The sequence below is a fragment of the Puma concolor genome, chromosome D3, assembly GCF_028749965.1.
Source record: "Puma concolor isolate L17-30 chromosome D3, mPumCon1.1.hap2, whole genome shotgun sequence".
NCBI lineage: Eukaryota > Metazoa > Chordata > Mammalia > Carnivora > Felidae > Puma > Puma concolor.
Window position 1 is genome coordinate 29276094 of NC_141678.1, and position 18386 is coordinate 29294479.

Below are 18386 nucleotides of genomic sequence, written 5' to 3' on the forward strand. Positions count from 1 at the left end.
GTTGAAGGTGCATGAGCTGGGAGTAGTAATATTGGAGTAGGGAGAGACAAAAGTCAGAGAGGATCTTGTTAAGAGCCTATTGTCTAAGATTGTACTTAACCTGTCTGGGCCTAGTCGCCTAACCTATTAAACAAAGATAGGATTACACATGATCTGCCTGAAAGGGGACATTTGGCAGATGAGTGTGCAACTTCTTTCAGCTCTCCATCTCTGATTCTGCTTACATTTGGGAGTTGTGAGAGGTCTTCAGGTCTGAAATCCAAGTGAGCATCATCTCAGTGAAGTAGTTGAACTTGCATCATGTATTCTGGATGTCTTTAGAGAAATTATGCTCAATGAAAAGAAAAGCTCACCTTCCATTTTTCGTGTGTTTTTTGTTGTTGTTGTTGTTAATGAAGTAATTTAATAAGTTTCCTTTTTATTTACACAGAGCTGTGAAATATTTTCAAGACCATTTTGTGAGATTAAACTTTATATTCCTGGGTCTCGTTTCACGTGGTACCTGCTTCAGTCTTTGCTGTGCCTGTGTGCAGTCACAGGTGTCTTTGTCAGGGCTGAAACTTTCCTACTTGGTTTGAGACTCCTGGGGAAATTGTAGTTACTGGGGCGGGGAGGGGGAGTTGTAGTTAAATAGGAGTTATTTTAGGGTACCTGGCTGGCTCAGTCGGTGGAGTGTGCAACTCTTGATCTTGGGGTTGTAAGTTTGAGCCCCACAGATTACTTAAAAATAAAATATTTAAAAAACAAATAGGAGTTGATTCACTGATATTAAGATGTTGGAGTTAAAGAAGTTGTGAGACTGTCTCCTTGGCTTTGGCTTTGCATTGCTACTAGAGTACAAGCCAGGCTCCCAGTCTCTACCTGAACTTGGACTTCTGGGCATCCCTGCTTTCTCTTTCCCATTGTATTGTCTCTCCAGTGGCCTCTGCCAGAATGCTTTAGATCTCTAATTATTTCTTTACAATCATTCCTAAGAGAAAGATTACTAAGACAAAGAACGTTACTTCTCTTCAGGTTAGAAGGTGCTTCTTTTTCTGGATTGTGTATTTGCCCTTTTAAAATATGCTTTCTTTTTTTAAATTGCAATGATAATTGATATTTTCAAAGCAAATCTCAAGCATTGCACTTGATCTCCTTTGCCGTTAGAATATCCCAAGAAACTGTATGAATGTCAGTGAATGACTTCTCATTGGTTCCATAACAGAACAGCAAAGTTGAGGCCTGATGTGTCTGAATGCTCTGCTCAAGGGTTCTTATGGCAGGGATTTTCAAGGTGAATAGGCATCACCTATTTTCCTATTCATAACAAATCCAGATTTTTAGTTCCTTTATGTCAGGTATTTACTGTTTTGAAAATAATTCTAAGTTCTCCATATATTCAGTAAATTGCTGATTTACTGCCTATCTGCTTCTGCTAGCCACTCTTATGGCATATCCAGTAACAACAGATATTGTTTATTAAATGCATAGTATGTATTATGCACTGTCCTAAGTGCTTTACCCACATTTCATCTCCCCCCTCTCCCACATTTAATCTTTTAATGAACAGTATGGGAGGCATTGCGACTGTAGGTAGGTTTGGGTAAAGTGCTTTTGAGTACCACTGAGTAGTGGAGATCTGTGATTCTTCTGACTCTGAAATGCAGACGTTGGCTCTTGTGCTTTACTTCCTCTGTGTGTACCTCATTTTAACCCTTGGCCCAAGCTTCTCAGTGCATATATGTTTTGGGAGCATGTGCATGATCATTTCAGAAGCTGGAGATGATCTTTTTACGACCTTTGGATTGGAAAAGAATGACTTACTGGTTATATAGACTCATTGGTGTTTATGCTATTGTTTATATCTTATATTCTGAATGTGGGTTTATATATTTTTTTAATCTATGGGTTTTTGGTTGTTGTTGGTGGTGGTCTCATTTTCTAGGTCCAAAAGCTGCTTTGTATGTGCCCAGTAGATTTCCATGGGATCTTCCAATTGGATGAACGACGGAGAGATGCAGTGATTGCATTGGGCATTTTTCTCGTTGAATCTGATCTTCAGGTATGTCTTTACTACATTAAAAGTGTTTCTGTAAAAGGGGGAATGTAATTAGAATTTAAATTTGTACCTGGTTATATTTACCTGAAGCAGTACTAGAAGAATGCATACAAACCTAATAAAGGTGGTTAGTGATAGTGAGGCAGAGTAGGTGGAACAGGTTGGGGTGTGTGATTTAATTAATTTAGTTAATGTATACCTTCTTAGGAAATTTTGTTTTTTGAATTGTGTGAATATATTAAGTTAAAATTATATATATATATATATATATATATATATATATACACACATATATACACACACACATATATATATACATATATATATATATATATATATATATATACACACATATATACACACACACATATATATATACATATATATATATATATATATATATATATATATATATATATATATATATATAAAATGGATTTTGATTGTTGTGTTTTGCCAGAAAGTTAGTTAAAATGCTTGTGAAATAATTGTGTGCCTTCCAGGGTAGACTTGATTTTTAATCTAAGGTCAAACATTTATCGGTCAAACTCAGAGTAACCATTTTTTTTTCCTTGTGAAAAGATAGGGTTCTTTGAGATAATTTTGACATAATACCATCTTTTTCAGAACTGTGATAGGTATAGGTACGCCTGGCTGGCTACGTTGGTGAAGCATGTGATTCTTCACCTTGGGGTTGTAAGTTCGAGCCCCACATTAGGTATAGAAATTACTTACAAATAAAAAAAAATCTTAAAAAAAAAAGAACTGTGATAGATATAACTTTTAGAGTACATGTTACTGTGTCCTTTAGAGGTAATTTAAAAATCAGTGTTGTGGCTCCAATAGAAAATGATGTGGCCATTTTTTTTGTTTTTTTAGTACTTCCCAAAGCTAATTAAAGCAAATGATTAATCACTGAATACAGACTCTTTTATTTATTTATTGTTATCATTATCAAGAATCACTTTTAATTCCATGTTTAATCATGCTGTGCTAGGAAAAAAATGATGTCTGATATTTGAATTTTTATTTATCTAAAAACGCTTATGTGTTCTGGAATTCTACTTCAACAAGGATTAATATTTTTGACAGAATAGTTATGCATTTGTAAAAAAATAAGCATTTTAATTTTAGAGTAATATTTAAAAAATTAAATAGGTTATTTGATCAGGGCCCCATGAAAAACCAAAATTAGATGCACATAAACTGCATTTTAATTATTCTATTTATTTATAAGTGTGAAAAGAAAAAATCATTTCTACTTTTCTATTTGCAAAGTCCTATTTAAATTAAATTTAATTTATTTAAATTTAAGTATAAACAAGGAAAATGATTTTTAAAATAATTTGTATGAGAAACTGCTGTTCAAATGTGTATTAATTGAAAATACCTTTGGCAAACTTTACTTAATAGACTGACCTAAAGATTGACCTTAATAGATTGACCCTAATACTTGTAGTAGGCTTTTTAGGGTGGCATAGAAGAGATGAATACAAATTGCCTTTGGTGTAATTTGGGTTCCTGGTAAGGATTGGCAGGATTTGGGTGGCCGCTGATGTCCCTTGAGCCATACAGTCTGCCAGTGTTTCCAGGAATCCTGTTGGCCTCATGGACACTAGGAAAGGAGCCCAGCACTCTTTGCCAGCCCTCTGAGCCCTAGTAACCAGCTTTCTCTTGGTTCACCTGGTGTTGATATTCCCTGCCTCCATCCAGGATGGACTTGCTACTGGCCTCCACGTCTAGTCAGTGGGCCACGCTGGCAGCTGCTGTGGCCATAGTAGCAGGTGTAGTTTACTACCAGGGCGCCTGGGTGGCTCAGTCGGTTGAGCGTCCGACTTCGGCTGAGGTCATGATCTCACTGCTTATGAGTTTGAGCCCTGCGTCGGGCTCTGTGCTGACAGCTCGGAGCCTGGAGCCTGTTTTGGATTCTGTGTCTCCCTCTCTCTCTGCCCCTAACCTACTTGCATTGTCTCTGTCTTTCTCAAGAATAAATGAACATTAAAAAAAAATTTTTTTTTTAAATGAAAAGAAGTAGTTTACTACCACATGCTACAAAAGCCATAACAGGTTATACGGGGGAGAACACCTGGGGTCACTTCCTCTGCAGGGAGCCTGGCTGTGCACATCCTTCAGAGTTTTGTGCGTATTAGTACACTGGGATCCTGGACAGATGTAACCAACTCCTTTATGTGATTCAGAGGAAAAGTTTTGCATTTGGTAAAGAAAGTTCTCTATTTGTCATGGTTATTTATTGTGGTGTAACAAACTACCCCAAAACTTGGTGGCTTAATACAACAGATTTGTTTATTTGTTTTTTTCTCGTGAATCTGCAATTTAATTAGAGCTCAGAAGAGTCATTTGTCTCTGCTCCATTCAGTGTCATATGGTGGGCTTGAAAGCTGGAGGCTGGAATCACCAGAGAAGACTCGTTCATGCACATGTGTGGGCGTGGATCCTGGCTGTTGCTGGGACCTAAGCTGGGGCTCTTAGCCAGGGCACCCCTATGTACATGACCTCTCCATGTGGCCTGGGCTATATCACTTTTTTTTTTAATTTATTTTTGAGAGAGAGAGTGTGTGTGTGAGCAGCAGAGGGGCAGAGAAAGAGGGAGACACAGAATCCAAACCAAGCTCCAGGCTCTGTCAGCACAGAGCCTGACGTAGGACTTGAACCCGTGAACCCAGATCACTACCTGAGCTCAAGTTGGGTGCTCAACCAACTGAGCCACCAGGCGCCCCTTTTTAAAAAATTTTTTTTAAAATGTTTAACATTTATTTATTTTTGAGAGAGAGACAGAGTGCGAGTAGGGGAAGGGCAGCAAGAGAGGGAGACACAGAATCTGAAGTAGGCTGCAGGCTCTGAGCTGGTAGCACAGAGCCCGATGTGGGGCTCGAACCCACAAACTGCAAGATCATGACCTGAGCCAAAGTCAGATGCTCAACCGACTGAGCCACCCAGGCGCCCCTGTCTGTCTGTCACAACATAGTGTCTGGGTCCCAAGGGCATGTGTCCTGAGAGAAAGGCAGATGGATGCTGCACTGCTTTTTTAACCTAACTTAGGAAGTCAGTCTCATTTATACCACAGCTGACCCTTGAACAATGTAGGGTTTAGGGGCACTGACCCCCTGTGCCATTGAAAATCCACATATAATTTTGATTCTCCCAAAATTTAACTATTAATAGCCTACTATTGACCAGAAGCCTTACTGAAAACAATAAACTAGAGAAAAGAAAATGTTATTAAGAAAAACTGTAAGGAAGAGAAAATACATTTACAATACTGTAAAAAAGCCATATATAAGTGGACCCGTGTACTTCAAACCCTTGTTGTTCGAGGATCAGCTGTACTTTCTAAAAACACCAGAAGCAAGTCACTAAGGCAGCCCATTTTCTAGAGGAAGTGAATTTGACTCCACCTTTCAGTTGGAGTGTCACAGAATTTGGAGTCATGTTTTCTTTTTCTTTTTCTTTTTCTTTTTTTTTTTTGAGAGAGAAAGAGCATGAGCAGAGAATGGGTAGAGAGAGAGAGAAAAAGAGGATCCGAAGCAGGCGCCATGCTGACAGCAGCAAGCTCGATGTGGGGCTTGAACCCAAGAATTGTGAGATCATGACCTAAGCTGAAGTCAGATGCTTAACTAATTGAGCCACCCAGGAACCCCTTGGAGTCATGTTTTCAATATCACCACATGTGTTTATCAGTGTTTCAGAACCAAATGGTATTCCTCTTCTCAGGAGCACTTACCTAATCCTTAACTGGAGCAGTTATAAGTAGGAAACAGCCAAAAGAGCCAGTCATAGAAGATTGTGAAGTTACATGTTGACTGGCTAGTTTGGAAACTAGAAGAAAGTAGTTTTTGTATTGGCTAACGATGGCTATTAAGTCTAATGCTCAGATTGAGAGAAGCAAAAGGAAACATGAAGCAGAAAATTAAGAAAAAAAAGAAAAAAGAAAAGGGGACAAAGGCCATGAATAACAGAAGTATCACCAAGTTTAAAAGCTTCTGGCTGTGAGCTTCCCTCAGTCCAGAGGATCTGATCCAGGGGCCCACTGAAAGGCTTGAGGGCTTTCTGAATACTCTTACTGAGGCAGTTTTGAGATTGTGTGCTCACACATACCTTCTGGAGAGGCCCTCGTAGGGGCCCAATGTCCAGAGGAGGCCAGAACCAGGCTGGACATTCAGAGCAGAAGAGCAGGTTGTAGCCCTTCCCTTAGGCACCTAGTGCAGGCTTATGGGATGACCTCGGACGCCCCCTGCTGCCACCACATGGAAATAGGAAGGGTGCAATGCCATGGGACCATCCATATTTGAGATGATTTGGATGTGTATGCTTTGCTTTAGGCTTAGTACTAAAAAGCTACCAGCCACACATTTGTATTAAATGTGTTTGTTTTTTTTTTTAAGCATAAAGATTCCGTGGTTCCTTACCTTCTCCGACTGCTTAAAGGTCTTCCGAAAGTGTATTGGGTAGAAGAAAGCACAGCTCGGAAAGGCAGAGGTAATTTTGTATAACGTTTTCCCTGAATTCAGGGAAGAACATGTATGCTCACAGTCTGTAAAGATCAAGTGTTTAATCATGTTAATGCATCAAGTACAGTGTTTTTAGCTGGTTCCACTCCTGGCTGTGGGACAGCTGCCTGCCTGCAGCAACATGGGCTATGCTTACTCACTGTTGTCCAGAGTCCATGGTGAAGGTGGGGCAAAGGCAAGGCTGAGAAAACTGACTTTGTATTGTACTCTGGGAGTGAACAGGAACTTGGAGACCTGCGGGAACCTTTTCTCATGTCTCATTGCCAGAATTGGGTCCCCTGCCCATCCCTGAACCTGTCTTTCTTACCCTTCGATGAATAGGCTCACTCCTGGAGTGAGGCCAGTTCTCCAGATTTCATCACTGCTTCTCAAAAAGGAAGGGTGAGATGTATGTCCAGGATTTGAACACCATGTCCACTATAAATAATAAATAGTTTATCATTTTGTTGCTGTTGGCTGAGTTTTAAATTTTGCACCTTTAAGAATGGTAATAAGCCTGCTATGTGCCAAGCATTGTGCTAAGCGCTTGTAACACTGATATTCCCATACATTGATTTCCCAAGACTCCCAAATCAGTTTGGAACACCACCAACATTTTAGAGATCACGACCCTGGAGACCAAAGTTTTCTTACAGTCTCCCTCTGTGAGACCCACGGCCCACCTTCAGACAAAGCAAGGGGTTGGTGTCTATAAAGAAAGCCCTTGTTCTTTTGGTTGGTGGCACGGCCCTAATTTGTTGGGTGGGCTTAGCCTGCTAAGGGTGGCTTTTGCTGATCTCATGAACATCCTGCCTCAGCCTAGTCCTCTTGTTCTTTGGGTTTCATCATTTCTGGTAACATACTATGCCTAAAACTGACAGACCCCAGATTATGCATGTATCCTCAAATTTAAAGGACTACAATTTTTTTAATTGAAATGTAGTTGACATACAATATTATATTAGTTCCAGGCATACAACAGTGATTTGAGGTGTATATATATTACAAAGTGATCACAGTGATAAATCTAGCTACCATTCTTCACCATACCAAGTTGATACTTATTATTGACAGTATTCCCTATGTGGTACATTGTATCCCTATGTCTTATTTGTTTTAGAACTGAAAGTTTGTACCTTTTAATCCCCTTCCCCTATTTCGTTCATCCTCCCACCCTAAAGGTCTACAGATTAGATAGAAAGCATTGCTAAAAAGTCAAACATCTCTCTGTCAACCATTGTTAGATCTAACTTGGGGAGAAGTAGAATACCAGTAGAAGTTGATTCTATTTTCTTTCCTTTCCAAACACCGCTTCTATGTACATGGACTCCTATTAGAATGTAAGTGTTAGCATTATTTGAAGCATTGTTAGGGATATATAAATCTCCAATTATTGGGTAACATTTCACTCTTTTATTTTTTACGAAGGCAGTATGATTTAGACCTTTAAACTCTAGAGCAGTAGTTCTCAAAGTGGCATTCCTGGATCAGCAGCCTCAGTGTCAGAACTTGTCAGAAATGCAGATTCTCAGTCCTTGCATCAGAGCTGCTGAATTAGAAGTCTGGGACAAGGAAGCCTCCAGGTGATCCTGATCACACTCTAGTTTGAGAAGGACCTAGATCTGCATCTTAAAATTATAAGTACGGAAGTGAACACATAACAGTCTTCTGCCATGTACTATGAATAGATCCATAAATCAGTGGGCAGCTCTCTGTCCTTGATTTAATTCAACGCTCAAAATTGATTAAATATTTAATAGCAATTGGCTCTACACAGCAGTGATTCTGACATTTTTAAGGTGCACACCATAGAAGTACTGGTTAGCTTTGGTCTTTTAGGTACAGTGATCCCTTCCCAACCTTGAGTCCATGCTCCTGAGAACCTCCCAATGAGGGGGCTCGGTAGTAGATGGGCTTAAAAACCTATTAGGAATAGAGCAAATCTTTGGAAGCTCTTATTAGGATTTTCTCCATTTGTCAAAATAAAGCAGAAAAGAAATATAAACAATTCAGTTTAAAGTAGTGGTAATTGGTATTTGACAGGTAGCCTCATATACCATTTCTTACACTTTATCAAGATTGGTTTCTCACCCTAGGTAGAAATTTAGGTCAGGAATTAAAAAATGGAGTCTGTTATGTTGAGAGAGCTGTATAATCTCAAACTATAAACTGGCTCAGAAACATTTAAGTTTGTTGAACCAAAGCATTCTATTAAAAGAAATTAGGGGTATTTCTCAGCAAACAAGTTGGGCCCATATCTGTTCTTTTCAGGTTCACCTCACTGAGGGCAGCCACCCCTATAAACTGGTCCCTTGGCAGATCCTGTGAGAAAGGGAACTTACTGAATCAGGTGGCCAGTACGTGTAGCCCAGTGTCTCAGTGGTAATGATCTGACTCATGTCTGTGTGCCTTCCAGCCACCCTCCCGGTTGCAGAGAGTTTCAGCTTCTGCTTGGTCACTTTGCTGTCTGATGTGGCTTATAGGGACCCCTCACTTCGGGATGAGGTAAGTGTGTGGTGAGTTGGAGTGCATTTCTGTATGATCAAAGAGAGTCCCAAAGTAACAGAAAAGAGTAAGTAAAATTTTGAAGTGATTTGGTTGTTTCTGTTGATTTATTTTGTACTAACACACCTAAGAAATGTTAAATATATACTAACAATACCCAGTGACCACTTGAGTCTTCTTTCATCCAGCCCTCCCCATAATTCTGTGAGGTAGGCAGCACAAGGCCAAGGCAGCTGACTTTCCTGATGGCTCACAATCCCTGTTGGAGATTGAAGTCATTCATGGAAGGAAATGATCTAGATTGTTGAAATTATACCCAGATTTTAAGTGCCCTAATTTTTTTTGGTTTGAATTTATTTTGTTGAAATGTTACTTAAATGCGTTTCATACTCCCCTCCTTTTTATTTATTTATTTTTTTTTTAATTTTTTTTTTTCAACGTTTATTTATTTTTGGGACAGAGAGAGACAGAGCATGAACGGGGGAGGAGCAGAGAGAGAGGGAGACACAGAATCGGAAACAGGCTCCAGGCTCCGAGCCATCAGCCCAGAGCCTGACGCGGGGCTCGAACTCACGGACCGCGAGATCGTGACCTGGCTGAAGCCGGACGCTTAACCGACTGCGCCACCCAGGCGCCCCATCCCCTCCTTTTTAAACAAAGAATACGATCATAATCTAAACTTTTTCTTAATCAGACTTTTTGTTTTAAAAATCAGTATGTATATGCTGCTATCCTCAGGACCTGCCAAGGAGTGCCTGGTTGCTTGTCTATATGTTAAATATTCCCAGCTAGCTATGCTTTTTGAGTCCTTGTATCTTTTTTAATTTCTAAAATCTCTTCATATCAAAGTGTAAATTCTATTGTCAGTATTTCTGTCATTAACATTCTTCTCCATTCTTTTTTCTTAGTTTACGTTCTTTATTTGTAAGTTGGCTAAAGAGATAACTAGATCTACTAGAATCATGTATCATTATTTCAAAAGTTAGGCTAGAAATTAAGGGCTTTTCTGTAAATAACATTTATCAAAATGTCAATGCTAAAGATGATGGCATAACTTCAGTACACAAAGTGGAGAAAGCATTGCTTTTCAAGTCTTTGTATGTTACTCAGCATCATTTAACATTAGCAAAATGTCAGAAATTTGCCTTGATTAGGAACACGTTGTATGAGACCAATTTTATTCTCTTCTTTGTCTGGGATTTCCAAGACTGGTAGTAGAGGGAAATAAGGTAGATACAGTCTAGTTGATCTTCATCCAGGCTTTAGACAAACACTCCTCCTGACATCCTGAATCTGGAATATGGGCTGAGGGTCAAAACAATTTGGAAAGTTTGCAAAGCTGCCTAAAGGGCCATCCCAGAGGGTGACAGGGTGCTGGCCCAGCAGGAGTCTTCCCTAGGTCTGCCCTATACACTGAAGCAAAAGGAGCCAGGGCCATAAATGAAAATTCAGAAAGGAAGTTGGTTTCATTTGTAGATGATACAAAGCTGGGAATCAGAGACCAGTATAATGAGCTAAAGCTAATCCCCTGAGTTTTTGTAGACATCAGTGACAGGCGAAAAATACCAACATCAGTAGAGTTGGCAGCATGTGTAAAAAAGATTTAAGTATTTTACATATCAGTGAGCTCTTTGAGCCAGCATTGTGAAGTGGCTGCCGAACAGCTGATGTCATGTATGTGGAAGGCTAGAATCTGTGTTGAGTTTGATGATTACTCAGGGGGAGTCCCAGCATCCCTGGAATATTAATGTATCTTCCTGAGCACCACAATTAGAGACTGTTTCTGACACATGGGACTACTGTGAAATCAGAAGCTGGCACTCAGGATCATGAAGGACTTGTAATCATAAGAAATGGATTAAAAGAACTAGAGATATTTAACCATGAAAAGAGATTTGGGGTCCTATCACCTGTTTCTCAAATATGGAAGGTGTAGCTCCAAGGCCAGTGGTCACAAGCCCCAGAGGACAACATTGGCCCAGAGTTAGGAGGCGCTCTTTGCCAACCCAGGAGGGCAAGTTTCTGTCTCTAGAAGGTCAACTGATTGGCCACTTGGCAGAGCTGTCATGCGGGGTTTTATGTATCACATATGGGGTTGGACAAGATATTGTCTAAAGATCCTTCCAATTCTGAATGAATTTTGTGGTACTTATCCGATTTTATTTATACGTTTGTCTTTTCTGTTTCCTTGGCTGTTACAGATTTTAGAGGCACTTTTGCAGGTTTTGCATGTTCTTTTGGGAATGTGCCAGGCCTTGGAGATTCAAGAAAAAGGTATGATTATAGATCCAAGGCTTTTTTTTTTTCCTTAATGGTTTGTGATTATTTTTTTCCCTTGCTTTTCCCAGTCTTCTTTTTTTGTTCTTTACTATTTATGTACTTGATGGATGAAACCTTCCTATATTAGTTTGCCTTTGTTGTGTGTTAAAGAGGTCACATGGTCGTCATGAGCACAGCTCTGCTACCTGAATGCCAGGTGACTTTAGACAAGTCACCTCACCCTTTCTGGGCCTCAGTTTCCTCACCTATAACATGCCTGACTGCCTCTAGTATGAGGTTACCTATATAATCCCAGGAGGAAGAAATATATGGTTTAAGTATAGTAAAGGTACCTGATAACAAGACTTACCTGTGTTATTGATTTGAGTGTACCATGAACAGATTAAGACCTCCCAAAAAGAGCAGCTGTGTGTGATGGAGATGTAGTCTGAAGTTGTTAATGTCAGCCCTTAAGGCTAACCTGTTGCTATGACTTGTTCTGACCCCCTACTTGGGGGTAGGGGGAGGTTGTGAGATGTCAGCCAGTGTTACAAGCTGGTGCAGCACAGCTCTCTCCCAGGGAACTTTCTGGTATTGGAACATTCTCTCTTTGTCTTTTAGAATACCTTTGCAAATACGCGATCCCATGCCTGATAGGAATCTCACGAGCATTTGGGCGTTACAGCAACACGGAAGAGTCTCTCCTGTCAAAACTGTTCCCCAAAGTCCCTCCTCATTCCCTCCGAGTCCCTGAGGAGCTTGAAGGCGTGCGGAGGCGATCTTTCAATGACTTCCGTTCCATCCTCCCCAGCAATCTGCTGACAGTGTGTCAGGAGGGCACCCTGAAGAGGAAGACCAGCAGCGTGTCCAGCATCTCTCAGGTGGGGCTGTGCTCCTGGGAGGCAGGCAAAGAGGTCAGGTCTTGTGAAGTACTCGGAAAAAAACCCCACTCGCGTGCTATTCAAGGAAACTCACAAAACAGAAAAGGTTCTCACTGGAAATCTCTGTAAAATAAAGGCTTCTTTTGTCTATTGAAGATTTAGAAGTGATTTAATTTCCTAGTCATGAAGTATGTTTCCTAGCAGTTGGGTGCCAAGCTCTATTCTGAGTGGGGGACAGTTGGTGCCCTTAAGAAGTATATAATTGACTCATGGTCACAAGATAAAGACACCAAATGCTGAGAATAATTCATCTCAGTAATGATGTATAAAATATATGGCTAGGCACAAAGAATTTAGGCATATGATATATAGTAGAGAACGCTGTAGCTAAGGTGGGCTTTGGGGAGGAGGTGAGGTGTGAACTAGGACTTGAGGTACAAATGTTGGGCTGGCAGAGACCTTGTCTGAGGCAAAACTGCCTGAGGTTTGGCGTTTTCTGATATGTCAGGTGGTTTTGTGTTTCAGGTCAGCCCTGAACGTGGGATGCCCCCTCCCAGCTCCCCTGGAGGATCTGCTTTTCACTACTTTGAAGGTGGGCTTCACCTTTCTGACCAGAATATTGACCTAGTAACTTGGCGGGCAGGTTCACTGTGAGCCCTTGTGACATTAAAGATGCTAATACTAGTGTTCTGCTGTTGTGCATCTAGAGAGTCAAGCTTTTATAAGGCATTTAGTTTCTAGTTTTGTTCAGACTTCTTAAAATTTAATTTTAAAATATTTCAAATATGGAAAAAAGTGCAGAAAATAATATACAGACCCCATGTGCCTGCTATCAGAATTTTAATAAATTATCCTAGGAAAGCGCTGGTTTTCAGGTGAAAGTAATAATGGTAGGTCCTTCTCTTTTTTTGTTTGAAGGTCATTAAGTATGCAAATAATATTTTTAAAAATACAATAATATGAGTAGTACTTTTTATGGAGCTTTGTGGGTCAAAAGCATTTCCACATAATTTGCTGAATTTGATTCATATGACAGCCCTGTACAGTGTCAGACATGTGGTAAAATCACCTCTACCTTATCTTCAAGGAAAGTAAGACTCAGGTTAAGTGGTAGGAAGTGGGGAAACCAGAATGACATGCCTCACAATGCCACTTATTCCATCTTTGGATCATGCTAATTATTAAAAGCATTTCTCAATAGGATCTTGAAAGATGTGAAGGGAATTTTTAAAAAATGAGGGGAGAAGCTGAACTCAAATAAATGTGGGCAGTGTTGCGTAGAGTATCTCTTGGCTGTGTAAGAATGTACCCTGTGTTATTATCTATGTGTATGTTAAAATGTAAAGGGGCCAAGCTCACCCATTCAAACTCCCACTCCTCCCAGAGAGAATCACTTGTGGTTGAATATATCCCTTTAGGCTTTAAACAGCCCCTTGGCCACCTGCCTGTCCTTGGGGCATCTGAAGACAGCCATGATGTGCCCTCAGAGGCTTCTTTTTCCCTGGTGAACAGCTCTTCTTCTGTTCTCTGTACTCAGGGGTCCTTCTCTATTGGGGCTGCCCTGCTTTGAGCACTTCTAGTGAGTACTCAGGATTAGGGTGCACCCAGGTGTGGGCTGATTGTGTGAGCTTCCTGTGCTCCTTCAGCAGATGCAGGCTGGCACTCAGCGGTGCTCAGGCCAGCCTCTGTGCCAGCCTCTCTGCCTCAGTGGTGAGTTCCACAGATGATTTTCCTGCTCTTGGGAGTGCACTTCATTGTCAAAGAAACAGGCAGGAAGCACACTACTCCTTCTTCCTTTTCTGCCTGAGTGCCTCTGTTTGACTATGATCTTTCTTTTCTTTTCTTTCTTTCTTTTCTTTTTTCTTTTTTTTATTATTATTATTTTATTTTCTTTTTATTTTCTTTTTAACGTTTATTTATTTTTGAGACAGAGACAGAGCATGAACGGGGGAGGGTCAGAGAGAGGGAGACACAGAATCTGAAACAGGCTCCAGGCTCTGAGCTGTCAGCACAGAACCCGACGCGGGGCTCGAACTCACAGACCGCAAGATCATGACCTGAGCCGAAGTCGGATGCTTAACTGACTGAGCCACCCAGGCACCCCTCTTTTTTTTTTTTTTGAAGATTTTATTTTTAAGTAATCTCTATACACAATGTGGGGCTCGAACTCACAACCCTGAGGTCAAGAGCCTCATGCTCTACTGAGTGAGCTGGCCAGGGTGCCCTGACTCTGATTTTTGTTACATTTTGTCTCTCTTCTCTTTCCAGACCCTCTTCCACTTCCACAGAGCTGTAAGAATTTTTTGAAAGAGTTCGTTCTTTCTTTCTCTTTCTTTCTTTCTTTCTTTCTTTCTTTCTTTCTTTCTTTCTTTCTTTCTTTCTTTCATGAATTAATTTATTTTGAGAGAGACAGAGACAGTGTGAGTAGGAGAGGGGGAGAGAGAGAGGGAAACAGGGCACTGTCAGCAGGGAGTCCAATGTGAGGCTCAAACTCACCAACCGTGAGATTATGACCTAAGCTGAAACCAAGAGTTGGACATTTAACCAACTGAGCCAACCGTCTAGCCATCCAGGCACCCTACGAGTTATTTCTTTTTATTTATTTTATTTTATTTTATTTTATTTTATTTTATTTTATTTATTTTTTTAAACCACAAATCTGATCATCTCTCTCTCTTTCTCTTTCTCTCTCTCTCTCTTTTTTTTTTAAATATTTGCTTATTTTTGAGAGGGACAGAGAGACAGAGCATGAGCAGGGGAGAGGGAATGGGAGAGAGAGAGGGAGATACAGAATCTGAAGCAGGCTCCAGGCTCTGAGCCATCAGTGCAGAGCCCAACATGGAGCCCAAACTCACAAACTGTGAGATCATGACCTGAGCTGAAGTCAGACGCTTAACCAACTGAGCCACCCAGGTGCCCCAATCTGATCATTTCATTTCCAGCTTAAAAACTTTCAATGACTCCTTCCCCTCCCTTTGCATACATCCCAAACCCTTGATCCTTGGCTGTGCAGTTCCTGTCTTCTGCCTCCATCTCTGCCTACCACACGCTGGCTAGCTCAGCCACACAGGACTTAGTCCTTATTTCATAGCGTCTATATGGGAAATGCCCTCTGATCACAAACTTCTTACCTTATTTATTGGTCATGATCTTACGGTTTACACACATTTATAATGGAATATTATTCAGCCTTAAGAAAGGAGATTTTGCTGTTTGTAACAACATGGATGAACCTGGAGGACATTATGCTAAGTCAAATAAGCCAAACATGGAGAGAAAATAAAAGAAACAGCATGATTTCACTTACATGTGGACACTTTATTCATAAGTGTTCAATGATTGACTTTATTTTTCTGATTTTGAAACATCTAATAATATGCATTTTTGTCCTAATTTTGGTGGTAAAATACCTTGGGGTCCTGTGGACCTCAAATGTTTGCATCTGTCAACCTTTAAAAAGGTGTAATTTTTTTCTTCCTACATTAAGTTATATTGTCTGTGTTGAAATACTAGGATGTGATTATATCTGAGCTTTGACCTGAAACACCCCCCCAAGAGGGGTGGCATCACTCTCCAAGTGTTTGAAATCTGGCCTTTACCACCCCCCACCTTTTTTTTTTTTTGAGAGAGAGGGTGCAAGTGAGCGAAAGGCAGAAAGAGAGTTAGGGAGGAGAGAAAGAGAAAGAAGCGGCCTCACCTGAAGCAGGGCTCAAGCTTACCTGATGTGGGACTTGAACTCATGAACTGTGAGAGATGACCTGAGCTGAAGTCAGATGCTTAACTAACTGAGCCACCCGGGTGCCCTCCAGTCTTTACTTCTTAATTAAAAAACAAAGGATTGGAGTATAAACAAAAGCAAACTGTACACTTTTGTTGGTTATTGAGGAGTCAGCTTGATCAGCTTGAGGAAGTATTCTGGTGGTTTGTTAACGTGACTGATTTTCTGGTTCCCCTCCCCTCTGCCAGTGTCTTGCTTACCTGATGGGAGTGCCCTGGAGCCCGATCACTACTTCTCCACCATCAGTTCCAGCTTTTCAGTTTCTCCTCTTTTCAATGGCATCACCTATAAGGAATTCAGTATTCCACTAGAAATGCTTCGAGAACTCTTAAACTTGGTAAGGAAAGCTTTGGTGGAACAAGAGATCTTGTGTACATCTAGCAGTAAAATTGCTAGTGGTGTTGGCCTGTGTTTTTTTTTTGTTTGTTTGTTTTTTTAAGAAAAACTAGGAGATTTTCAGTATTTCAGAACACCAGTTAGAAGTCATAAATTTTCGATTAAGGAAGGAAGGAGAGTAGTATTCGTGGAGTCATTTGTGTGCTATATTGTCACTGAATCCTTGCAGCACTTGTGTGGGAGAGGCAGCCATTCATCCACATTTTAGAGGTAAGGCAGTCAGTGCCAAATACATCAAGGAACCATAGGCAAAGGGCAGAGATAGGGCTCAGCCCAGGGAGTCTGATCCCCAGTCTAGTTCCTATTACACCTGACTCCCTCCCATGCGCTGCTCTTTTTAGATCAGTACAAAACCTAAATTTTTCATATTTGGGTATCTAGGAATGACTGCTGAAGTGAAGTCAGAGAAGACATTGGTGCCATTGTCCCACTCCCAAAATAGATGGGTCTTTGATCCAGGGACTCTGAAGGTGTTATGATTGAGCTGGGTTGCTTCAAAATAGATTCAAGTGGGTAGGTAGGGGTGGAGATGTTATCAGGGACAGACCCTAAAGATGGGATTTTCTGTTTTGGAAAGAATGAGAGGGAACAAGGATGACACTTTTGAAAGCACAAAGCATGTGCCGGAGAGAGCAGCCATCTCCTTCAGTGTAGCATGTGAACAGAAGTCACTCAAAAAGGATGGCTTTAGGCTGAAGATGTAGGAAGACATTAAAGCATTGGCAATAATTACTGAGGATAGAGCCACAATGAATTACTAATTGCATGTCCCAGATGGAACATGGCCTGGGTGGCCTTCTCAGATGATCAAGTGACTTTCAAGTATCATGTCAAAAATCCCAACTGAAGGCTGCATGTTTCAGACTCTTCATAGAGGAAATTATTTTTTCCAGTATATTTTAATTTCTCAAGGTTAGCTTTTCTTCTAGGCAATTTTTCATTTCTTCTCCTGGAATGTTGTTTATCATTGTCTGTACATTAAAAAAAAATCTACTTCTTTAAGTACTACCATGGGGGTGGCGGGCTGTTTTTACCCAGACGTTCCATGGTTGACAGAATGGTTCCTTTCTGTACTAAGAGCTGGTACAGAGACCGGGTAGAAATAATATCTTCTGTTAGAATGTATGCTGTACTCTGAGTACCTAGGCAGCTTCAGATGAGCCAGTGCACGAGGCCTGTGGGAAGAGGCAGAGTCATCAGGGCTGAGGACCATCTGTGAAGGTGTCCCTGATGTCTGGGAGAAGGTTTGGATAAATTGTTAGTGATGCCGAGTCTGAACACTTTCACATTCTGGAAATGGAAATCTAATGTCAGCAAATTTGAGGGAGTTGGTTCCTTTCCTGCTTTTATGTTATTCCCAATCGAGGGCAAGAAAACACATCCAAGTGATGGCAGAATTAAGGACATTTTGTGTGTGTAGTTTGATGTGGAGCTATCATGAGTATATTGCTGGCCAGTCATTTCCATCCCATTTTTCACGCTCGTTCTGTGGATTTATCTGTCAGCATGATTTGTTCTTTAGTTGAAGGAGCTGCCATTCCTGTCTCTCACTGTGTTCATCAGGTGCCTCATGCGATCCTATTTCCCTAATAGGTGAAGAAGATTGTCGAGGAGCCTGTTCTCAAGTCCTTGGATGCAGTTGTAGCCAGCGTGATAGAGGTACGTCCCTTTTGAGGGCGCCACCCTGAGGTCAGCCTGACATGAACTTGTGCATGGAGAGAACAGGAAGGGTGTTTTTTTGGGGCGGGCGGGGGGGGATAGGGCGGGTGGCTGGAGAGACAGGCTTGTCAGTGAGTTTCCAGTTTAGTCCCCATAATGGCAATGCAGCTGCCACCCGAGAGCTTGCTCTGTGCCGGTTCTTTTTAATAGATCATCTCACAGCGGTCTGGTGGCCCCTTGATTGTCTTTCTCTTCATTTCCCATAAGACGGCCAAAGATAGTGAGCATTCAGCCCAGAAGGGTGGTTCGCCCTTCTGGGATGCAGGGAGCAGCCCCCCAATAGGCATCTCTGGATAGCTTGA

The 18386-nt window shown here is 41.0% G+C and overlaps 1 protein-coding gene across 1 annotated transcript in view; it reads left to right on the top strand.

Moving 5' to 3' along the window:
- The window catches only part of PI4KA (phosphatidylinositol 4-kinase alpha), a 113993-nt gene that overhangs the window by 13773 nt on the left and 81834 nt on the right, over nucleotides 1-18386 (top strand). Inside the window, exons 2-9 of the mRNA XM_086682310.1 lie at nucleotides 1925-2041; nucleotides 6442-6535; nucleotides 8963-9051; nucleotides 11253-11325; nucleotides 11932-12191; nucleotides 12717-12783; nucleotides 16158-16306; nucleotides 17959-18024. Coding sequence (XP_086538436.1) covers nucleotides 1925-2041; nucleotides 6442-6535; nucleotides 8963-9051; nucleotides 11253-11325; nucleotides 11932-12191; nucleotides 12717-12783; nucleotides 16158-16306; nucleotides 17959-18024 — 915 coding nt within the window. The remainder of the gene's footprint in view (nucleotides 1-1924; nucleotides 2042-6441; nucleotides 6536-8962; nucleotides 9052-11252; nucleotides 11326-11931; nucleotides 12192-12716; nucleotides 12784-16157; nucleotides 16307-17958; nucleotides 18025-18386) is intronic.